The sequence below is a fragment of the Melozone crissalis genome, unplaced genomic scaffold (assembly GCF_028551555.1).
Source record: "Melozone crissalis strain CALT ecotype California unplaced genomic scaffold, PUWL_Pcris_2 ptg000013l_1, whole genome shotgun sequence".
Lineage (NCBI taxonomy): Eukaryota > Metazoa > Chordata > Aves > Passeriformes > Passerellidae > Melozone > Melozone crissalis.
Genome location: NW_026535791.1, coordinates 18,353,007 through 18,373,689, shown reverse-complemented (window position 1 = coordinate 18,373,689; position 20,683 = coordinate 18,353,007). Strand labels below are relative to the sequence as shown.

At 42.4% G+C, this 20,683-nt stretch overlaps 1 protein-coding gene across 5 annotated transcripts in view; it reads right to left on the bottom strand.

The window, feature by feature from the left end:
• Positions 1-6,420, bottom strand: part of PCDH17 (protocadherin 17) — a 90,247-nt gene extending 83,827 nt beyond the window's left edge. For 4 of the 5 annotated variants that reach the window (XM_054271430.1, XM_054271433.1, XM_054271432.1 and 1 more), the window contains exons 1-2: positions 5,833-6,420; positions 1,063-4,568 (exon numbers count right to left, since the gene is read on the bottom strand). In XM_054271430.1, the coding sequence (XP_054127405.1) occupies positions 1,063-3,690 (2,628 nt within the window). In that variant the 5' untranslated portion in view covers positions 3,691-4,568; positions 5,833-6,420. The remainder of the gene's footprint in view (positions 1-1,062; positions 4,569-5,832) is intronic. The other variant, XM_054271431.1, reaches the window with a different exon arrangement.
• Positions 6,421-20,683: the final 14,263 nt, after the last annotated feature.

Sequence of the window (20,683 nt, the reverse complement as noted above, 5' to 3'; positions counted from 1 at the left end):
AATTAAATCAACTGGAGCCAATTTCTGCCCTCACCTTCACTCTGCAAGTTCACTGCTCTGAAATAAATCTTCTGAGTTTCGACTTTAAACTACCTGCTAAAAATTAAGTCATTCTTTGATTAGTATTCTATATCCAATGGTCCAAATTCTGCCATTTCTCACATTCACAAAAGTTAGTAGAGGACAGTGTGGATATAATTGGCAGCAGAATGCAGCCCAGCTACAATTTCTAAATGAGCTTTGGTGGAAGACAGAGTGTGTAAGTCTTTCACTATAAAGCAATCATCAATGTTGACTCAGGCTACTGGAAATCTGACTAGTTGTTTTGTTGGTTTATGACAGGATGTGAGTTTTGTTAACACTTGGAGGTAGAAGGGAGTCATCACATACATTTTCTTTCTATTTGACTAAGCAGAATTTTCAGCACTGAAAGATTAGTTGCTTATGGGGAGAGGAGGAGGCAATGGGGCCCCAATGATACTGTCAAAAAATATATTTATGGATATATATTCTGAAGAAGGAAACTTTAAAAAAATTAAAACATACATCTTGGAATGATAGCTCATATTTATATACAAGATTGGAGGGCTATAATACACTGTTGCAATAGATGTCCTCAGTGTGCAATTTCTTCCCTGTCCTATTAGTTACTGCAGGTGGTAGGACCACTTGAGAAATGCCCTCCCTCTTCTCCACCCCAAACCAAAGAGCAGTGAAACCTGTGGAAGTGCCCACCTCTGTCTGACAGTCTCCTGGGAAAATACCCCAGCACGCCTCAAATGAGCTAAATGCCTGCCCACACTCTCACATGCACATCTTCGGCACTGCCGTAACTCTGTGTTTCACGGGGCATTTTCTTTTGAATCACATGGGAAACATCAATGAGACAGCAGAACCAGACCCACCAGATGTTGTCTGGTTTCACTTCCATTAAGTCCACCTCTCTTTAGTGACTTGTGTTGGGTCCTACAGTGGTGCCTTACAGCAGATTGCACTGCAGACGAAAGGGAAAGTTAAACCAGTGTCTAAAGTGAGGTCCAGGGTATTCTAAAAGTCTCCTACCTGAATTATGGACATCCGGCTCGGGGGAGCCTCGCTGGCGTTAGTCCCTTGCCCTGTGAAGCTGGTGTGGCAGCCCACATGTCCCTGGGGTACAGTCAGGTTGTTGGAGGCGGGCTTCAGGTACATCACCTCAGACCTGGGAGAGCTGAGGGGCAGGCGGGTCTGGTAGTCAAAGTACATGGGTGAGGTGGCCAGGGATGGGCTGCTCACCACGTTCATGACATTGAGGGGACCTCGGCTGTCCTCGCCCTCACTGGGCACCAGCATAATGTCATTCTTGCTGATCTTCTTCTTCTTGCCCTTGCCCCCTCCACTGCCACTGCCTCCTCCTCCCCCGCCACTGCCTCCCCCTCCTCCCAGCTGAGGGTGGCTATACTCGGCAATGCGACAATTATAGGTGCGGATCTCCTTGTTCTCTCGCTTGCACTTCACAGCAATAGTGATCATGGCAGCCAGCAAGATGATGGAGACAGTGCTCAGTGTCACAATCAGCGGCAGCGACAAGTCCCAGTGCGGCCGCCGATGCTGCTCGCCGTTCACCTGCGGCTCGCCAGCCTCGGGCAGGGGCCCTGCCAAGGCCCTGACTATGAGCTTGGCCACAGCAGAGAGGCTGGGCTTGCCATGGTCACTGACTTTTACTACCAGTTCAGCCACAGGGCTGAGCTCCTCCCAGTAGGGGTGCAAGGTGCGTATCTCACCACTGGTGGGGTCCATCTCAAAGAGGTGCTCCTCGTTGCCTTCCACAATTTCATACGTCAGGCGCCCGCTCTCCCCAAAGTCACTGTCCAGGGCGCGGACGGTGCCCACAGGGTAGCCCACCCCAGCATTGCGTGGCACCTGCAGCTCAGCAGTGTCGTTGATGAGGGTGGGCAGGACGATGAGGGGTGCATTATCGTTGACATCGAGCACGGTGACGCGCACTGTGGCATTGCTTTCACGGTGGGGTGAACCCGAGTCTTTGGCCAGCACGCGGAACTCAAAGTGCTTTGTCTGCTCATAATTGAAGCTCCTCAGAGCGTAAATAGCACCATTTGTGGGGTTGACAGAGACATAGGTGTAGATGGAGACATCTCCCACATGCCCAGGCAGAATGGAGTAAGACACTGTCCCATTTTGGCCTAAGTCAGGATCCTGGGCCAAGACTGAGCCCAGGTACTCTCCAGGGATGTTGTTCTCAGGCACCTGCAACACATAAAGATTCTTGCTGAAGCGGGGTGGGTTGTCATTCTCGTCAAGGATCCGGACAGAAAATGACTTGGTGGAGTTAAGTGGGGGATTGCCCCCATCACGTGCCACGATGGTCACATTATACTCATCCTGCGTCTCACGGTCCAGGGGCCGGTCGGTGACCACAGTGTAGAAGTTGTCATAGTTCTCCTCCAGGGTGAAAGGAACGGCACCAGGCCCGCCACCACCGCCCAGCACCCGGCACTGGAGCTGGCCGTTCTTGCCTGAGTCTCGGTCGGTGACCCGCACCAGGGCAATGACAGTGCCCGGTGGGGCAGCCTCACTCAGAGCTCCCTGGCGAACGGAGACAAAGCCAATAGTGGGAGCATTGTCGTTGCGGTCGATGAGGCGGACAGTGACCTTGCAGTGAGCAGGGATGGGATTGGGCCCCAGGTCCCGAGCTTGGACATCAATCTCAATGAGGCCACTCTCCTCATAGTCCAGGTTGCCCTTGACACGGATGAGGCCGCTCTGTGGGTCGATGCTAAACAGGTCACGGACGCGCTCAGGTGCATAGCCACTGAAGGAGTAGAGGACCTCTCCATTGGTACCCTCATCGGCATCAGTGGCATTGAGGTCGATGACTGCCGTGCCTAGTGGCGCGTTCTCTGGCAGCTCTACCACGTAGGAGGCTGCCTCAAAGATGGGGCTGTTGTCATTGGAGTCAATGAGGCGCACATTGATCTGCACCGTGCCTGAGCGCGGTGGGTCACCACCGTCCAATGCCGTCAGCACCAGGGTGTGGTGACTCTGCTCCTCGCGGTCTAGTGGCTTCTGGATGACCAGCTCCGGAAACTTTGTGCCATCACCACGGGACTTCACATCGAGGGAGAAGAGGCCGTAGTCGTCACGAGTGAGCAGGTAGGTGCGCAGACCATTGTCCCCAGCGTCTGGGTCGTGGGCGCTGGTGAGGGGGAAGCGGGTGCCTGGTGCAGCGTTTTCAGAGATGTCCATGTCCACTTGGTCAGAGGGGAATGATGGCGCGTTGTCGTTCAGGTCCTGAATCTCCACTTTGATCATGCAGATCTCCTGGTCATTGGCGAACACCTCGAGGGACAGCTGGCACTTGGCGCTGCGCCGGCACAGCGCCTCTCGGTCAATGCGCTGCTTGGTGTAGAGCAGCCCGCTCTCCCCGTCCACGTCCAGGAGGTGCGGGGCTGAATTCTCCAGCACCCGGAAGGTGGACTTGGGGCCGCGGCCGCCCCCGGGGCCGCCGCCGGGAACGCCGCGCTCCGCGGGCAGCATCCCGCCTCCCGGCGCGCCTGCCGCCAGCCGCGCATCGCGCCCGATGTTCCCGATGACCGTGCCCGCTCCCTGCTCCTCCGGCACCGAGTAATTCAGGTTCTTCAGCGACAGGGCGGGAGCCCAGCAGAAGAAGAAGCAACAAATGGAAAGGTACATCCCCGAGCAGGGGTGGGGGCGGCAGGAGCAGCAGCGACGACCAGGGTTGTCCCCGTCTTCTTTGCCTCCTGCGCTGGGGTTGCTCTTCCTCCTCTGACGGCTCTCTCTTTCCTTCCTTTTTGGTTTTGATTTTTTTTTTCCCTTCTCTTTCCCCACCCCTATATTTCAAGTTCCTGAACCTGTTGCTCTAAAACATCTGCAGAGACACAGGATGAGAGGCAGCAAATAGACCATGTAGCTCAGAGGGAGGGAGCAAGAGGGGGGGTCGGGGGAGGGGAGGGAGCAGCTTCGGCAGCGTTTCAGCAAGAGCTTGCCGTGCTTACAGTCCCCTCGCAGTTACTTCGTATGTCCAACTTCGGCAGTGGGAGGGTTTCAAAAATCAGAAAATTTGCAAAAGATCTTCTCCTCCGGGCAGGCGATGTGTTCCCGATCCTTGAATCCCCGCAGATGTACAAAGAATAATAAAAATAATAACAATAATAAAAAACCCGGCGGCAGTGGTTGTTGTTCTAAAAACGATCAGAAATATTTCTTAAATATGTGTATTTATATATACATAGAAGAAGGGGATGGTCACAGGTCTGTAGCAGAGGTAAAAAAGCTTATTTGCTACTCATCGCTTGTGATGCGATTGATGGAGTGGAGGGGTAGGAGAGAGACAGAAGGGGAAAAAAAAAGTCTCAGCTTGTTGTTGAAGCTCTCTTCGTGTGCAGTGAGCGGCAGTGAAATGTCTGATTGCACCGCGGGGTTGTTGGTTTTCAGGGAGTGTTTTGCTGCATTTAGAGATCTAATCTTGCATTGCTTGCGGCGGAGAGCTGCATCTCGCTGCCGTCGGTATTTCCCCCCTCTCTGTCTCGTACACCCTGGGTCACTGTTTCCTTCCCGAATCAGAGGGAGAGGGAATGAGGATTGCAGGGCAAGAGGGGAAAACAAAACACATTAAAAAAAAAAGCCCAAAACCCAAACCACTCCGCCCCCGCCCGCAAAAACTAGTGTTCGGATTTATAGCTTCCTTCCTCCCCCTTTACTACCAGCCTCCCACCCGTCGTTTTGGGGTGAAAAAATTAAGAAACCCACCAGTTCACCGTCATCACTAGCAGTAAATATATATTTTGAGAGAAAGCTCAATCAGCAGCACGCTTGGGTTTCTTTAAGACAGGCCAGTAGCCGCCGCCACCACCACATCCTTTCTCTCCGTGTGTCTATGCGTGTGTGCGTATGCGTGTCTGAGGAGCTGCACTTTTCTCGATGCAGTTTAATTCTAGTTTGCTTTTCTCTCCAGCCGAGAGGAAAGCAACAGGCAACCCATGGCTGGACGCATAGATTTGGAAAAAAAAAAAAAAAAAAAAAAAAAAAAAAAAAAAAGAGAAGCAGAAGAGGGGGTGGGAGGGCGGGGGAAGAAAGAAAAGCCACCACACACACACACACACACACACTCTCTCTTTTTCTTAGTCTCGCTAAAAGGGAAACAGTCTCTGTATTCACAGGGCTGCGCTATCAAGTGCCTCTCTTTTCTTTCTATTCAGCGTCTCCTTCCAATGACACTGCCGCCTAGCCCTCTTCATTTAGGGGAGGTGAGAAGAGGAGGAAAAACAATCCTGGCGATGAATAAAGTGGGCGATCTTTTAATCGATTAATTCGCGAATATTAAAACCTATACAGTTCCGCGATCAGTGTGAGGCGTTTTTTGCAGTCCTTTCAAAGCTTTAACAGTCTCTCTGAGCATCTTGGTACAGGGGAGAAGAGCGGCAGCAATGCCAGATGCGTTGCCCCTCTCTGATATACACCTTTCCTAGTGATACAGTGTATAGGTAAATACTGGGGAAGGGTAACAAAATATTATTTCAGGTTCTTTTAACAACCTGAAATAAATGAATGGCAAATCCAGAAATGCAGGTGTTTCAATCTGCTTGGATGAGTCAGATCCAGCGGAACAAATCACATTCACTATCGCCTCATGTTCCTCCCTTCACAGACATTAGTTGCAGCTTCTTCCTAACGCTTCTCTGACTCACTCTATAGACAGGAAAGAAAATTAATCAGATTTATATTTTGGAAAGGAAGGAGGGAAGAAAGAAGGGAAAAAAAAAAAAAAAAAAGAAGAAGGTGGGGGTGTCGGATCCAGCTACACTTTTACTATACCTCTTTCTCCGGGAGACTGAGGATCAGGAAAACAAGGCTGTTATCCACTCACTGGCACAGAGGCGCGTCTGTCTCCTGTTTTGCTGAGTGTTTTTAACCACCTTTCCTCAGTGTTATGTGTGAAATATATCAGAGATCTTTCACATTAAAAGGAAAAAAAAAAACCGCAATAAAAACATAGGTTTCCAATACATAGCTCACAGATCTAGTTCCCAGTCTCAGTTCTGCACTGTTTTTTCTCCTTTATTTGAGTCCGGACTCAAAGTACACAGTTAATTCTGCAACGTGTGGCGGGGAGGCTTTCAAACGCAAAAAGAAGAAAAAACAATTATTCTTCTCTGCCTCATTGATGGGTGGCCCCTCGCAAACAGACGGTCGCCAGTCTTAGCCAGGCAGCACGCGGAGCGAACGCCGATCTCCGATAAACCAGATCCATTTCACCAGCCGCCCGCAGGTAAGTGGAGAATTCAGTGAAAATTCAACAGTTGGAGCCGCGCTCTGCCGCGCTCTCTCTCCCTCTCTCTCCCCCCTCCTCGCCTCCCTCACTGCAGCACTCGCGGGGCCGCCGCGCCGCGCCGCGCTCGCCCAGCGCCGCTCTCCGACTGCCTCTATTCACCTCACGCCGAGGCTTAAACATTGATACGGATTCCCCGCCAGCCAATGGGCGGCGGCGGCGCCGGCCGGCCCCGGCGCGGCCCGGCCAATGGGAGGAGGCGGGCGGGGGGCGGGGCCGCGGCGGGCGCTGGGTGCCATTGATTAGATCGGCTCCGAGGGGGACGCGGGGCGCGCGAGCGGCTCGCGCGGGCTGCGGTGTCTGGCCGCTCGCGCATCGCAGCGCCGCGACCCCGGCTCCTCACCCCTGCCTGCCCCTCACCCGGCCTCCCCCTCACCCGGCCTCCCCGCCGCCCTTGTTTGTTTATTTAGTTATTTATTTATTTGTAAGACGTGTTAACAAGTCCTCCGCGCTGACGGGTGGGGAAGCAGGGGGGACGCGGCGCCCCCGAACTCGCCCAGAGCACCGCGAGGGAGAAGGCTTGGCTCCGCCACGCGGTCCCCGAGTGACCGCCGGCCCGGGGATGCGCGGCGACAGAAGGGGCGTGTGGGTGGGGAGACACCCCCCGCCACCTCCGCCCCGGCCCTGCGGGAGCCGCCCCGAGCGGGTCTCGCCCTCCCGGAGGGGCGCTTCCCGAGGGCGGGAGCGCATCCCCTGGCGGCGGGGAGCGGGGCGCTGGCAGCCGCGCCGCGAGGGGCCGGGGGCCGCAGCGGCGCCCGCCCCCGCCCCCGGCGCGCGAGGGAGGCTCCCGGCCGGGGGCGGCGGTGGCGGGGGGAGGACTGAGGCGGAGGTGGCGGGGGGAGGACTGAGGCGTGCTCGGATTGCCGGAGGGCCGGTCTCGACCCGTGCGTACGGAAATGAAGCTGCCATTTGTGACGAGCGTGTAAGTAGCAAGAATCATCGAGGGGAAAGGAGGAAAAAAAAAAAAAAAAAAAAAGGGAAGAAAATCAACTCTGGAGCACTTATAAGACTCTCCTGAATTATTTTAGGAGCGTCTCTTAGTCTCTTAAAAGAGTCAGTTAAGGCAGCTGCTCGTTTGCCTTGCTCAATAGAATAACCTTCAGCCCTGAGTTATTATGTCCATAAATATAATATGACTTGGAAAAAGTCTTGCAGATTTATAAATTCAAATGAGTGTTCTTTCCAGACCCATCTTCTCGTCCTGAGGACCTCTTTGTAGCTGTGAAACAGATAGTTTGCCGTCCAGAGCGAGTCTGCTGGTAACCGTTATAGAACTAATGCCGTGTTAAAATGCAGTGTATAAATAAACTATACATACATTAGTGGCAGCAGAAAACCACTACTGTCAGCCGAGCCAACTTTCTGTGTGAGAGCGACGGACAGATGAAATAAAGGATATGTTTACAAAATGGGCTTTGCTTTCTGCATGAGGGCTTCACATTGGCTGAGGGAATTTGGCGTGCTCGGCTAAGTCACATATTTGGAGAAGTTCCCTATAAAAGCAGCGCGGTATTAAAAGTGGAACAAACACCAGCGTAAGCCCCTGAGCTATCAGGAGACCTCGGTTGACTGCAACTCGAGTCCTCTGCTTTCCTCTCCTTATTCTGCAGTTTATGCCAAACCTTTAGGATGTGTTAGGATGTCCAGAGATTTTTCCTCGCTAGTTCTCCTAATTGAGGGGGGGGGGGGGGGGGAAGGGTCATTGCAATTATGTAATGGCTCCCTCTAGCGTGCCAGAGGTACTGCTGCATTTGGGGTATATCCCGTGTGCGTGCGTCCTGCGGGGCGTGAGAGTGTGTGTGCCTCTGTGTCTGTGTGCTTGCATACTGTGGGCCGTGCACTGTGCCTAAGTGTGTGCACATGTGGTAACAATAGTTTCCTTTCAGAGCATGAAAACACCAGCAGGAGTTAAAAAAAAAATTAAAATGGTTTGTATTACGGTGGCATATAATACGTAATATATTTCTGACAGTGTTTCTCGTCTTTGGTTTAAAAAACAGCCTCAAAACCCAGGATGAATTTTCCTTTTTTTTTCTTTTTTTCTTTTTTTTTTTTTTTTTTTTGGAGGAGGAGGAGGCTAGTGTCTTCATCACTTTTTTTTTTCTTCAGCCTGGTGAGTACTTTTTTTTTTATATGACTCAGCATTACACAATAAATACTCTTACTCCACAGTGAATTCAATACATTTTAAGGCACTCTGCAGTTTTTAAAACAAGTACTTGGGACTCTGAATTAAGGGAAAAACTATATAACCCTTGGTACAAGTAACTCGAGTCTTTGCTTGTAAAATTTGTCTTTTTTTATCAAACATCTTGCAGCTTACAACAATCCATTGATACCAACGACATGCATGGAATACTTAGAGGAAAAATAAAATCTGAAACACTAGCACTGGATCTTCAAACCTCTGGCTGAGTACCAGGTGATAATGATAAATGAAACTCCTTGCTCTACAAGTCACTTGGTTTTGTGGTGTTAAGTTGAGCAGAGCTGCATGTTAATACTCATTGTCAGGTATGATTATTAATTATTTCTAATGATTTCTTGGAAATCATGCCATCTTCACATCTTTTCAAATTATGTTATTTAAGTCAATAAAGACTTAAATGCCTAACTGGAAAAATACATATTAAAAAATCACGCCTGCTTATGAATATATGCCTCTGTCAGGCTAATGTTTGTTGCATCAGACAGTTTATAACAACAAAATGGCATTTATTGATTTTAATCCACCTGTGCAAGTAATGAATGTTTTATTAGTTTGATGATTTTACAGTATATCTATAATACTTTTTGGCAATTTTTAGCACACATTACATATTTGATAGCTTAGACTGGCATCATAATTTCATATTCATTCATCAGAAATTGTTGTATTTTTCACAAGGAAGAGTTGGAAATTAAAGGTATGATGGTAATGCGCATGAATGCAATTAATATCTATATGTTGTGCCATGTCACTATATGTGGAATATATAGTTTGTGTTTGTTGCTGAAAAAGCAAACAAAAAAGAAAACAAATTTAAAAAGTGCTTGGAGAAAAAGCTTGTCTGTGGAGAGGCTAATACCTAGAAAAATCACAAATCCTTAATAATAGAAATGCACACATAGAAGACTTGTACTGTCTGCCAAATCAATAAAAGCACATTAAATACTCTGTGAAGGAGAAGCTCAACAGAGGAGCAAAGTCCAATATAACAGCCCTAACAATTAACTATGTATGGAGTTAAATTATGCTTTGGAATGCTACTTTTCAATACTTTGAATGTTTGTTTATTGGAAGCTATGGTTTGATGTTAACCTAAATAACAAGTAGCAACAGAACACATCTCCAAACATGTTTTTAAAATTTATTGAAAACATAACAACCGTATTCAGTTGTTTTGGTTTTTTTTGTGAAGTGTTCATGATGAAATCCAGTACTTTATTATTCTATCTTTAGCAAAGACAGGTAAACCTCTCTTCTTTCAAAAAATAAAAAAAAAAAAGGAAATAAATAAGAAACAGAAGTGTTGAAATGAAAATCTATTGTCTTGGTGGGGAGGGTGCTTAAGCATAGCAGAGGAGTCTCAGAACAAATAATCCCTAAACAACTAAAAGAAAATAGGAAGGCAAGGAAAAGATCAATATAGTTAAATGTCAAGGTTCAGTATTTAAGGTATTTGAGCCTAAAATGTATCTTTGGGAAAGCCCAAATCCAATCAGCTTGAGACCAATAGAAAGAAGTAAAATTAGAAAGGCCAAGGATCAAATTTGAGGAACAAATAATCCATATATAAGACAATTAATTACCTGCTAATAAGCAAACATGTGCTTTACCTGTGTGAGGAAGCCATGACAAAACTGTCCAGCCTATTATTTAGCCATAGCTGTAAACCAAAAAGTACTGTAGTGAAATTATATTTATATACTCTAATACTCATAGAAAATGAAGACATTTCCTCAGGTCAGCTTCTTTTTAGTAACAAAGATGAGATGTGGGTGTGTTTAGGGTGGCAGTAGTGATATTCTTAAAGAGCAGAAAGCATCTAACTAGATGGTAGTCATCAAGCATTCTTACAGAATCTGAAAATGAGGTAAATGAACTGTTAAAAATATGCAGCCATTAAGACCAGTTACTATGAGGATTAAAATGTACAAAATCTGTTTCTCTTTTAAAAAGACTAAAAGTGTGATCAACAAATTGTGGTGTGGAAAGATTTATTTTTTGTAGAAGTTCTGTTCAGAAAGTCAATGAAATCAATAGAAACCATTTGACCGATTTGATCTATCCCATAGTAGCAAAGTAGTACAACTTGCATAGACAAAGACTTCTTTCTGTTTGTTAGTATTGTTTCAAAGTTGTAACAGAACAACAGATGAAACCCCTTTTGTTGCTCTGTATGTAAGCAGATTTATGTCAATGTAATTGTGAGGTCACACCAGCAAGACGTGTTCAAGAGAGAATTGCTGAGAAAGGGAATACAAAATAACAGGGCAGTAGGTAAAGGCAAGAGAGGGTAAGTGTCTGCAAATGGTGTTAGTGGGCTAATGGGAGGATAGGACCCAAGAAGAAGGAGGAGTAGGAAAAGGCTGCTGAAGCAGGGCACAGGACTCTTTAAAAGGCTTCAGGCAAACTGAATTAGTGAGTAGGAACTAAGTGTGAAATTCTCACTGAAATAGTTGATACCCATGGCTTCTATGTAGCCGGGAATATTATGGTTACAGTTGTACCTGGGTCGTTTTGGAAACACAAACAAACATACACCCACAAGCATTTACTGGGCTTACAGTAAGGGTGAGTTTTAGGCCAGATGTGAGGTCTTAGGATCTGTATTCTTATGCCTCTTTTCAGCCACATTATTTAATGATTATTTAGTACAATATACAGAAACATTTTTCGCTTTTTTTTTTTTTTACAGTGAAAACAGGGCACACTGAGATAAAACTCAGCGTGTTTCAAACAGACTAAGTTTTCTTAATGAGTTTTTTAAAAACAATTTCTTTAAGAGCAATTGAAATACTGAAAACTGGTTTCCTACAGGTGTGTCTTTTAATTTTCTCTCTGCCACTAGTACCAGATTCCTCCTGTGTCTGATGGTTGCCCTGCAGCTATGAGTGGCTGGCTGAGAGGGACATGCTGCTGGGCCAGGCAGCAGCTGCCTGGAAAGGTACAACAGCTACCTTGACTTCTCTCAGGGTATCAGTTTGTATTGCATACATACCCACTCACTGAAATGAAATTTAAACTAAAGCCACCTTTAAACCATTTGCAAATTTGATTGAAATTGTCCAGTAGCGCACAGAGCTGCTGGGCAGAATGATGAAGAGACAGACACACTCAGATAATGGTCAAGGGGGCTGGTGTTTTTACTTGCATAGCTTCCTTTAAAAAATGAAAACATTTTAAAAGAAAACACTTTGGCCATTTGATTATAACATGATGCCAGTGCTGGAGTTAGGACATGGCAAAGTGATATGATCGTATGACTTGGCATGTTAACATAATGCATGCACTGCCCGTACCAGTGAGATAGGAATATACTGTAAATACAGACACTAGGTCTTGTGAAAAAGGAAAGGAAATATCTCTGTTTTCAAATAAAGGATATTCTCCAAAGCATTTTAAAACTTTTTTGAAGCAAATATTATATGGATTTTTCTCAAACCTGACGATTTTTGTTTGCACAGTAAATTACATCAAAACATATAGAGATGGACAATATGCTTTACTTCACTGAATAATGAAGTACTTCACTGATGAAAATCTGTTTTGTGAATTCTTTGTGACAAGTTTCTCAGAGATTAGAACACATAGACCTGTCATTAATATAATGATTTAAATATTTGTTTAGACATTTATAAACATAATTAAAATTTTTTAAATACTTGGTTTAGTAGATGGAATTAATTTTATTGCAGTTATTGCTAATGGTTAATGAGTCCTATGTCTTTCAGAGATTATGTGGCAGGACAGGACAAGTTTTCATTGTCTTGTTCCCGTTTGGCTTAGGCTGCACTCTGGAAATATTGTGCCTTCCTTGGGAATGGTCAAATAAAGAAATTTAATGCAGGATAAAAATGAGAAGGAGGAAGGGGGAAAGAAAACAAAATCAGGAGTAGAAACTCCAATAAATGCTGAGAAAAGCAGGGAACAGAACTACTCTATAAAGTCTCAGAAGGGAAGGAAAGTAAATATTCTCTTGGGCTTGGGAAGTGGACTCTGCATAATCTGCAAACCTGCAGAGCTGCCAGACTGGGACCATGCATGGACAAGAAGACCTGGCATTTTACATCAGCGTGAGCCAGTGGATGTTCATCTGCACCTTTTCTATTCTGTCTTATTTAGGATGTTTTATCAAGCTTTGCTTTGGGTAGTATCTTATCTTTGAGATTTAAAACTTTGTTGGGAGCGCTGATAGTGCTAGCTTGAAGGAAAAGGTAGAAGCAGATCAAACTCAAAGATCTGGCTAAATGATTTATATTTTGCAGACAGAAGTACTGATAGAGGACAAAGTTGGAGAAGCCAAAATCATAGAATCACAGAATGATTTGGGCTGGCAGGGACCTTAAAATTATCTAGGTCCAACACCCCTGACATGGACACAGACACATTTCACTGGATCAGGTTGCTCAAAATCCCATTCAGCCAGGCCTTGACTGCTTCCATGAATGGGGATCAGCAAGTTCTCTGGTCCACCTGTACCAGTGCCCCATAACCCTCACAGTAAAGATGTTTTTCCTAATACCTAACCTGAACCTACCCTCTTTCATTTTAACGCCATTCTCTCTTGTTCTGTCACTGCAGGCCTTTGTTGTCAAAGTAACATTTCTAAACATATCTGATTATATGAAAGATTAGGGAAATCAAAGAAAATGGGGACCCTAACCTGAAATTCTTTATAAATAAAAGACCCTAAAATTGTTGATAAATATATTTCATGGGAGCTGTTTAAGGGCAAAATCATGTGCTGGAACTCTAAGAAAAATATCCTACCTTTAAAGTTATTCTCAGTGAGACTTGGTATGGAGCAAATATTTTCCTTCTCTTCATTAAAAAGAACATTATATCAGACAAAATTACTGACCCAACAGCATCTCAGAAAGCTACTGGATATTTCTCATGCTTCTTGTACATGAAAGTCCATAACAATATCATTATATTAATTTTATTAATAGTAATTAATACATTGGAATTCACTGAAACCTCAATATAGCTTGTCACTGAATCTCTTCTCTCTCCTCGTATTTCAGTATTAAAATTTCTTGGGACCTAATGTTTACTGGCTGTAGCCAAGGCAGTGTGGTAACGTTCAGTGCATCACTTTTTCCTCACAGAGCACTGCTTAGAGATTAAAAACTGTAACATCAGTCAGACATGTGAGTATCAACAATTTTCATGTGAAGGAAGACCAGTGTCTTCAGAGCTGATGCTGCCACCTTCCAGTTTTGGTAGAAAGCAGAAAATTGAGGAAGACTCCAGAATAATTCACATGTAAAGTACTAGGTAATCCTGATCCACAGAAATTCACCAGGTGGGATGAAGATAAAACTTTAAAACTTTTGAATTCCAAGTGCAGCTGTAAATCAAGTTCCAGTTCCCTGAAGAGAGTAAGCCTGAACTGTAAGTGCCAAGTAATCTGTGTAGATCAATTTGCAGGAGATAAAGTTCACTCTGGAAACAAAACCAGTAACAGCAACAACCAAGGAGTTAAGCTAGATTTCTGCTAATTAGTTATTTCCATTTTTTTTTCATTTTAGTTTTTCTAAGCTAGCATCTTGTACTGCTTGACAAAATTTCAAACTCTCCTAAGGGTGTATAAAATTTCTTATGCATTGGACACTAAAGATTCTACAAGCTAAATTTACCTGTTATGCAACCCTTTTGTTTCCAAGTATTCCCTTATTTAGTTATGCAGTTAGTAGCTCTGCTTTAAACATGACTGATTGCAACTCTGTAAACAATTCTGTTGCTAAATCTCTCAGAGAGATGGAATCCCATTTACTCTCTCCTAGCTACAATTTCAGAAGATTAGAAGGAAAAAAAATGAAACCTAAAGTAAAAACAACCCAAAATAGGTAATGAAACTGTCTTTGCACCCTATCCCAAAAGTTCAGGGACACTACTAGAATAAATTATGATAATAAAAAAAAAATCTGTGAGTCAAGTGTTACATTTGTATGCCTTTTTAAAGGGAGCAACATATTTAGACTTTTTGTAGTAGGAACAAAACTGGATAGTTGGTTTCAATAGATGTCTATTGAAACCAACCATCCAGTTTTGTTCCGACTAACCCTTTTCATTTGTATACTCCTGTGTGAGCTCCAACATAAACAACACTTGTAAGCAGCAGACTATAGATAAGCTTTCAAAATGTTGTGTGGCATTTTGCCCACATATCTGTCAAGTAAAAGGTTAGAATCTTCACTTTTTAAAGAAAAACATACCAATTAGCAGCAAGGCAAGGCTGTCTAGAGCATGAGGTTTTCAAAGTTTGACACATCTGTAGGTGCAACACAAGCCATTTATTTGTACGAAGCTCCCTTTCATCTCCTGATGGCAAGAGAGAATCCAGGGAGGGATCCACGTATGAGGAATTTGCTCTCAGGAATTACAAAATGTAGTTCTTGCCCAATGTGTTCAGTTTATCTACAACTGGGTAGTGGGGTAGGAGATTATTGTTTTGCCTTGTTTGACTACCAAATTGAGGTTTCTATACTGCTTTCAGTGGCATAATCACCAAATAGGATTGTCAAATACTCTTATCCCCACTGTGCAGGAAAATAAGGGAGACTTGAGGGCTTGCTTTCTGGCATGGGCTAGTGTGACTTCAGGTCACAGCAAAAGCTGGAGAGTGATGACAGCAGCCAGTGAGGGGCCACTGGTCCCTGTCCTGATGGGACATTGGCAGCTGGTGCTCAAGGCCATGCAGGACTTTGGCTTCATCCCCTCAACACATTGGCCCTCTGAGATAAGCTGAACTGACAGTTGGCTGCCAGCACAGAGCAGTAGGGGTTTGTGCCCCCCTTAGAGCCAGGGGTAAGTGAGAGAGGAAATAATGTTTCTAAAAGTCATAATTCCCTTCTCTGTTTGCTCCTGGGATGGTTCTGCTATACATCCCCCTTTCTGCAGGCAAACTGTTGTCTTACAGTCTTGTCATAAGTGATTAGTCAGAAGCCAGTGCTATAAAAACGCCGGAACAGAATGTAATAACCAAGGTGCAAAATTAACATTTAAAAAATCCTAAAACCTGCTGCAATAACAAAAACAGATCCTAAAATTAAAATATGAAATACTGTGTCCTTAAGACCACTAAAAACGCTTAGTGAATTTTTCTATCTTTATTAAAGACATATAAAACAGGCTTGATTTTTTAAAAAATTGTTTAATGTTCATGTCCTGGAAATTAGGTCCTTTAAGGCATCTTAATGATGAGTACATAAATATGTTGGATAAACTATGCAAAAAGTAAAGTAAGACAAAGAAAGAAATCTATGCAAATATAAATCTTGGGTAGTGTTTCTGTCATTAATGTTGATGTGTTAGGTACCAAAACAGGTTTAGTTTTATATAAGAAAGTGTATTCATGGCTGCTGCCCTAAGGAATTTAGTGTCAGTAAATTAACATAAATGAATTGCTACAATTTTCTGTTTTATTATAATTTCTAAAATTGTTAGCAGACTTAGCGGTTCTACATACATCTAGAGATAACATCTGAATTGCAAATAAATCACTACAAAATATATGTTGCAGACAGTTTTATTTAATGTGCAGTGGCATTAAATATTTAAAGGGCTAACTTCTGCCATTTGCCTATTTCACTAAGCACATCCACTGTGGTGTATAAAGGAGAGTCTACTATATTGGGAGGGGTAATGTTTTAAGGTAAGATTTGTTTTACATTACAGGTATTTCATTTAGAGCTAATGAGTCAGTTATGTTACTAAAACGGCATAGTTATTTTAAATACATTTATTTAGATGTAGGGACTTATAATTAGGTTTTTTATCCTTGTTTTACTCTGTATTTCTTAATAGCTAGTTCCTGTTTAACATGCAGTAACTCATATCAAACCTAAATGAAATGCTTTTTGGAGGATTGTTCTTTAAATCTTTACCAAAGAAGTAAAATTTGCTTTTTTAATTAAAAACTTATTTGAAAATACAAACTAAGCACATGTAAGCATCTCTAAGGCACAAGAACATGCCATTTGGTTATGGTGAATGATGATCAGGATCACTTATATCCTGTTTGTGTAATGCTGTAAACACACCCTCACTGGCAGGGGAACTCTGTTTGTCAGGGTACTACAGGGCATGCATAATGCTTGCTGCCACCTGACATGTGAGGGCACAAAGCCTGTCTCAGAGCACACCAGCCAAGTTCAACATCTCACCCTTATCTGAAGGTGCTTAATGACTCAGGGTATCAAAAAGACAGAGTCTATTGTGACGACTGGTTGACAGTTTTGGGGTTTTGTGTCATTAGAACAGTCTGACATAAATACAGTTTATCTGGAGAGGGACTGACATCTCTGGTGGACAGACTCGATACAGTGGAATGAAATCTCATGAGAAACAATGACCATTTTACACCTTAGGAAGTTTCTGCTTCAGTTGCAAGGCTTTTCTCTTTATTTAGCTTGCTTTAGTGAAAATATATGCAAAATAGTATGTAGGTAATTTTAATTTATAAAGATGAAGCAGGTCACACACTTCTATTTCAAGCAAGGGTGCCAGAACAAAATTAAAGCAGATTAATTTGTAGTTTTGGTGCACTAGTATTAGATGTTCTCATCCTGCAGTGATGAATGTCTATCAAAAAACCTGTGTGTTGGAGAAGACCACATACGACCACAAGAAAGATAAAATAATTGCTAATATGAGGTGTCAAACTGCATGAAATGTATTAGGTCACAAAAATGTCCTAATTCAGATATTATTGAACTCTTATTACAATGCATAATCATATAGAAAACTGCTGAAGAAATGCATTTTCAATTGCTTTGCTATTTTCTTCTCTAATGTGGTGTTTCTGATCATTGTCTCTGATTTTTAAAGGCTTTAGTCATGTTAGTATAGCACTCACTTGTTCAGCAGACATAAATTGTCTCTGTGATATTATGACTGTAGTCCTGATTCTGCTCTTGCAGACCAAGTAGCTGCTTATTGCATTTTCCAACTAAAAGTTCATCAAAGCATAACCAGATTTCAGCCTTCATCTGTGTGATCCTTGTATCATTTGGCTCATATGATGAGAAAATCACAGAAGTCCCCATGCAATTGAATTTCTAAAGAAAAACAATTATTCATGAACTTTTAATCACAATTTCTTTCAGGGGTTTTTGGTTGTTTGTTTTTTTTTTAACAAATGAATGAGGAGAATTCTAAAGTTTTGCTTGTGACTTTTCTAAAGCATTTCATGTAGCAAGCTCTTTGGTTTACAGATTTTATGAGGAAGAATTCACAAACAGGGGCCACTGTTTATTGTCCTGTAGTAAACAGCAGCTTTCTCAAACAACTGGCTACAGTCCCAAGGAAATTGGACCCAAACCTCTGAAAAGCCACTTATCATAGAGTAAATGCATGAAAGAAAAATGTCAAAAATTCACAGGAGGATTTTGAAACACCTCAAGAGATCAAATTATTGTCTCTGCTGTCTAGCTCAAAGAGTTTAAAATAAGATACAATACAATATTACACTTGGCAGATCTAAACAACACATCCCTAAATGCCCACATATTCAAAGTGTAGGGCTTCTACTAAGTAGTGAGTAAATTTGAATATTAATCTCTTTATTCTGTTTGGAGACATTATTCTTTTTCAATATGTTCATTTAGAGTTGAAGCTGTGGATGCTCTCTGGTAGATTCTAATGCATGTCGTCCTTCCACTCAGTGGACAAAAAAAGAAAAATGACAATAATTAGTGTTCACGCCTTATCACATAAAGGGAACAAAGATGGTTACTACCCAGAGTTATGCAAATACAAGTATATTGGGGGACTTACTGTTGTGCATAAATGGCATGAATTTAAAATTATTAAATCTCGTCATAGCTGGCTCTAGTGTAACCAAGGCCTAGCACTTACCCTTCTGAACAGAACAAATTCTCATTGGGTTTAACAGGTCTTTTCCAGTATTAAACATATTTATGCAATTAATTAGGAAGAAAGAGATGATAAAAACATGACCTTTTTTACTTCTGTGAAGTAAATATCAGGTGTCAATATTAACAGTAATGCAGCTAACATTTCTAATGCATCAAGACAACTATTTGGAATATTGACCTATGGGATAAACAAGTATTGAGATTTTGTCATCCCTTCTAAATGTCACATCACTGAAAATCACACAGGGAGAAAATTGGAATGTTAAATGGAAAGCTGCTGTGTTCCACAGTAACAAGGAAACTGAGACCCACGGGCTATTGAACAGTGCTTGACTACTGTCATGTCCTAAACTAACCTACCTTCCTTCCTTCCTTCCTTCCTTCCTTCCTGCCTGCCTGCCTGCCTGCCTTCCTGCCTATACAATTTTGCCATTCACTGTGGAGACAGTAAAAATATGCACTGTGGTACTCAAAATAGAGGTGATTTTTTAAATTTTAGTATAGGTGAGCATGACAATGATTTTTGTTTGGGGTTACTAATTTGTAAGATTTCTACCATACCAGCTAGAAAAAAAAAATCCTATTAAAAGGTAATGTAAGTTATTTAAAATTAAGTATGTAAATATACTTGGCTGCCACACTGCTTCAGTTTGGTTCAGAGATATACTGAAAAAGAAAAGCTAGTCTGTTTCAGTGAAATTTGAATTTTTAATTTCCTTTTTCAAATCCAGTACTTGCAATCAAAATATTTAGATTTGGTCATTATCAACACTAACTCACTAGCACCACAGAGTGGGAGTAGAATCTGTGGTACATTTTTGCTAAAACCAGTGCAATTACACCTGACATTAGCAGGTGTGGTCGAATTTAACAACGAGTTTTCACTATAGGTGTCAATTTTTCTAGCATTGTTGATGTATTTCAAAGAAAGAATAATAAAAAGAACTTTTACCAACACTGTTCGAGCAGATAGATGAAGTTGGCATGTGTCTCCAGATGTGTAAGTGTCACAAATGTGAAAGCATGTCTGAATTTAAGCAGCTAGTGACCAGTGTTGAATGTTGAGCTCTCAATCAGATTAATTCCTATATCACTTTATAATTACACATTTTATCTCTTTTTCTGTTCAAATTACTTTGATAAATTGGAGGGGGATTGTTTTCCCACATTTGGTGGCATCAGATAAAGAATTTTTAAATTTTTTTTCTCATTTGTATACTCATTACAGTTTAAGAACCATACGTCTAATTAATCAAGTTAATTACATATCAAAATGCAAATCTTTTGTGGCCAGGAATTTTTTGTTATTTCTTTTGTTAGTTCATTTCATAGCTAAACTAAAAGAAATTTATCTCATACACTGCATTTGCTTCAGAAAGAGTTACTGATTTGCTGTTGCAGGTTTTTCTTTCAATTTCCCACTGCTTCTATCAATAAAACTGATAGCAGTTACCCTTAGATGTTTCTGGTATTATAATACCATCAACAGTAAAGATTTACAAACATTAATTTAACTCACAATAGATTATAGAATCTTGTTGCTTAATAGCTGAGTTATGGGGAAGATTTGTGTGATAAACAAGCTGAAATGCCCCTTGCCTAGGAAACTCCTAGGAATAAAAGGTTCTGTTCTGTTTGTGGGTTTTTTTGTTTGTTGTTTGTTTGTTCTTTAAGGAGGGGAGAAATCAAAATGCTGCCATAAACTTTTGCCCACAAACATTTTTTTTGTGCTTTACAGATTTAGGCATACCTGTAGAAGCTGTTTTGTTGAAGGGCACCATATTTATTTCAAAATTAATGGATGGCTCAAGACTCTTGTGAGAAAGTCACAGAGCTCATATAATATTTCAGGGGTCATATCTTAATGAGAATCAAAAATTTACTCCACCATAAAGTTCAGGCTGTGGTTTAAATACATACCAGATGGTTGTGGTCAGCCTTCAAAAGAAAGGCAATCTGATGACGGAATCAAATTTGTCAATTATATCTGACTCACACATAGTAACCACTATTCCTTTCCTTTGCCGCACTATAAATCTGAAGAAGAGAATTGGAGACATTTCTTTTGTTTACTTAGTATGAGTATATTTAAATGCTACTTTGTATATTTATTTACAGTGTGATGCAAGTGGATGAAGTAAATTTTGTAATTATTTTGTCAACTTCGTTGTTATACCTGCAACTTCACAAACACCTCGAATTTTCAAAAACAAGCCTCTTGCTCCAAAGCACTCATAAACAAATTTA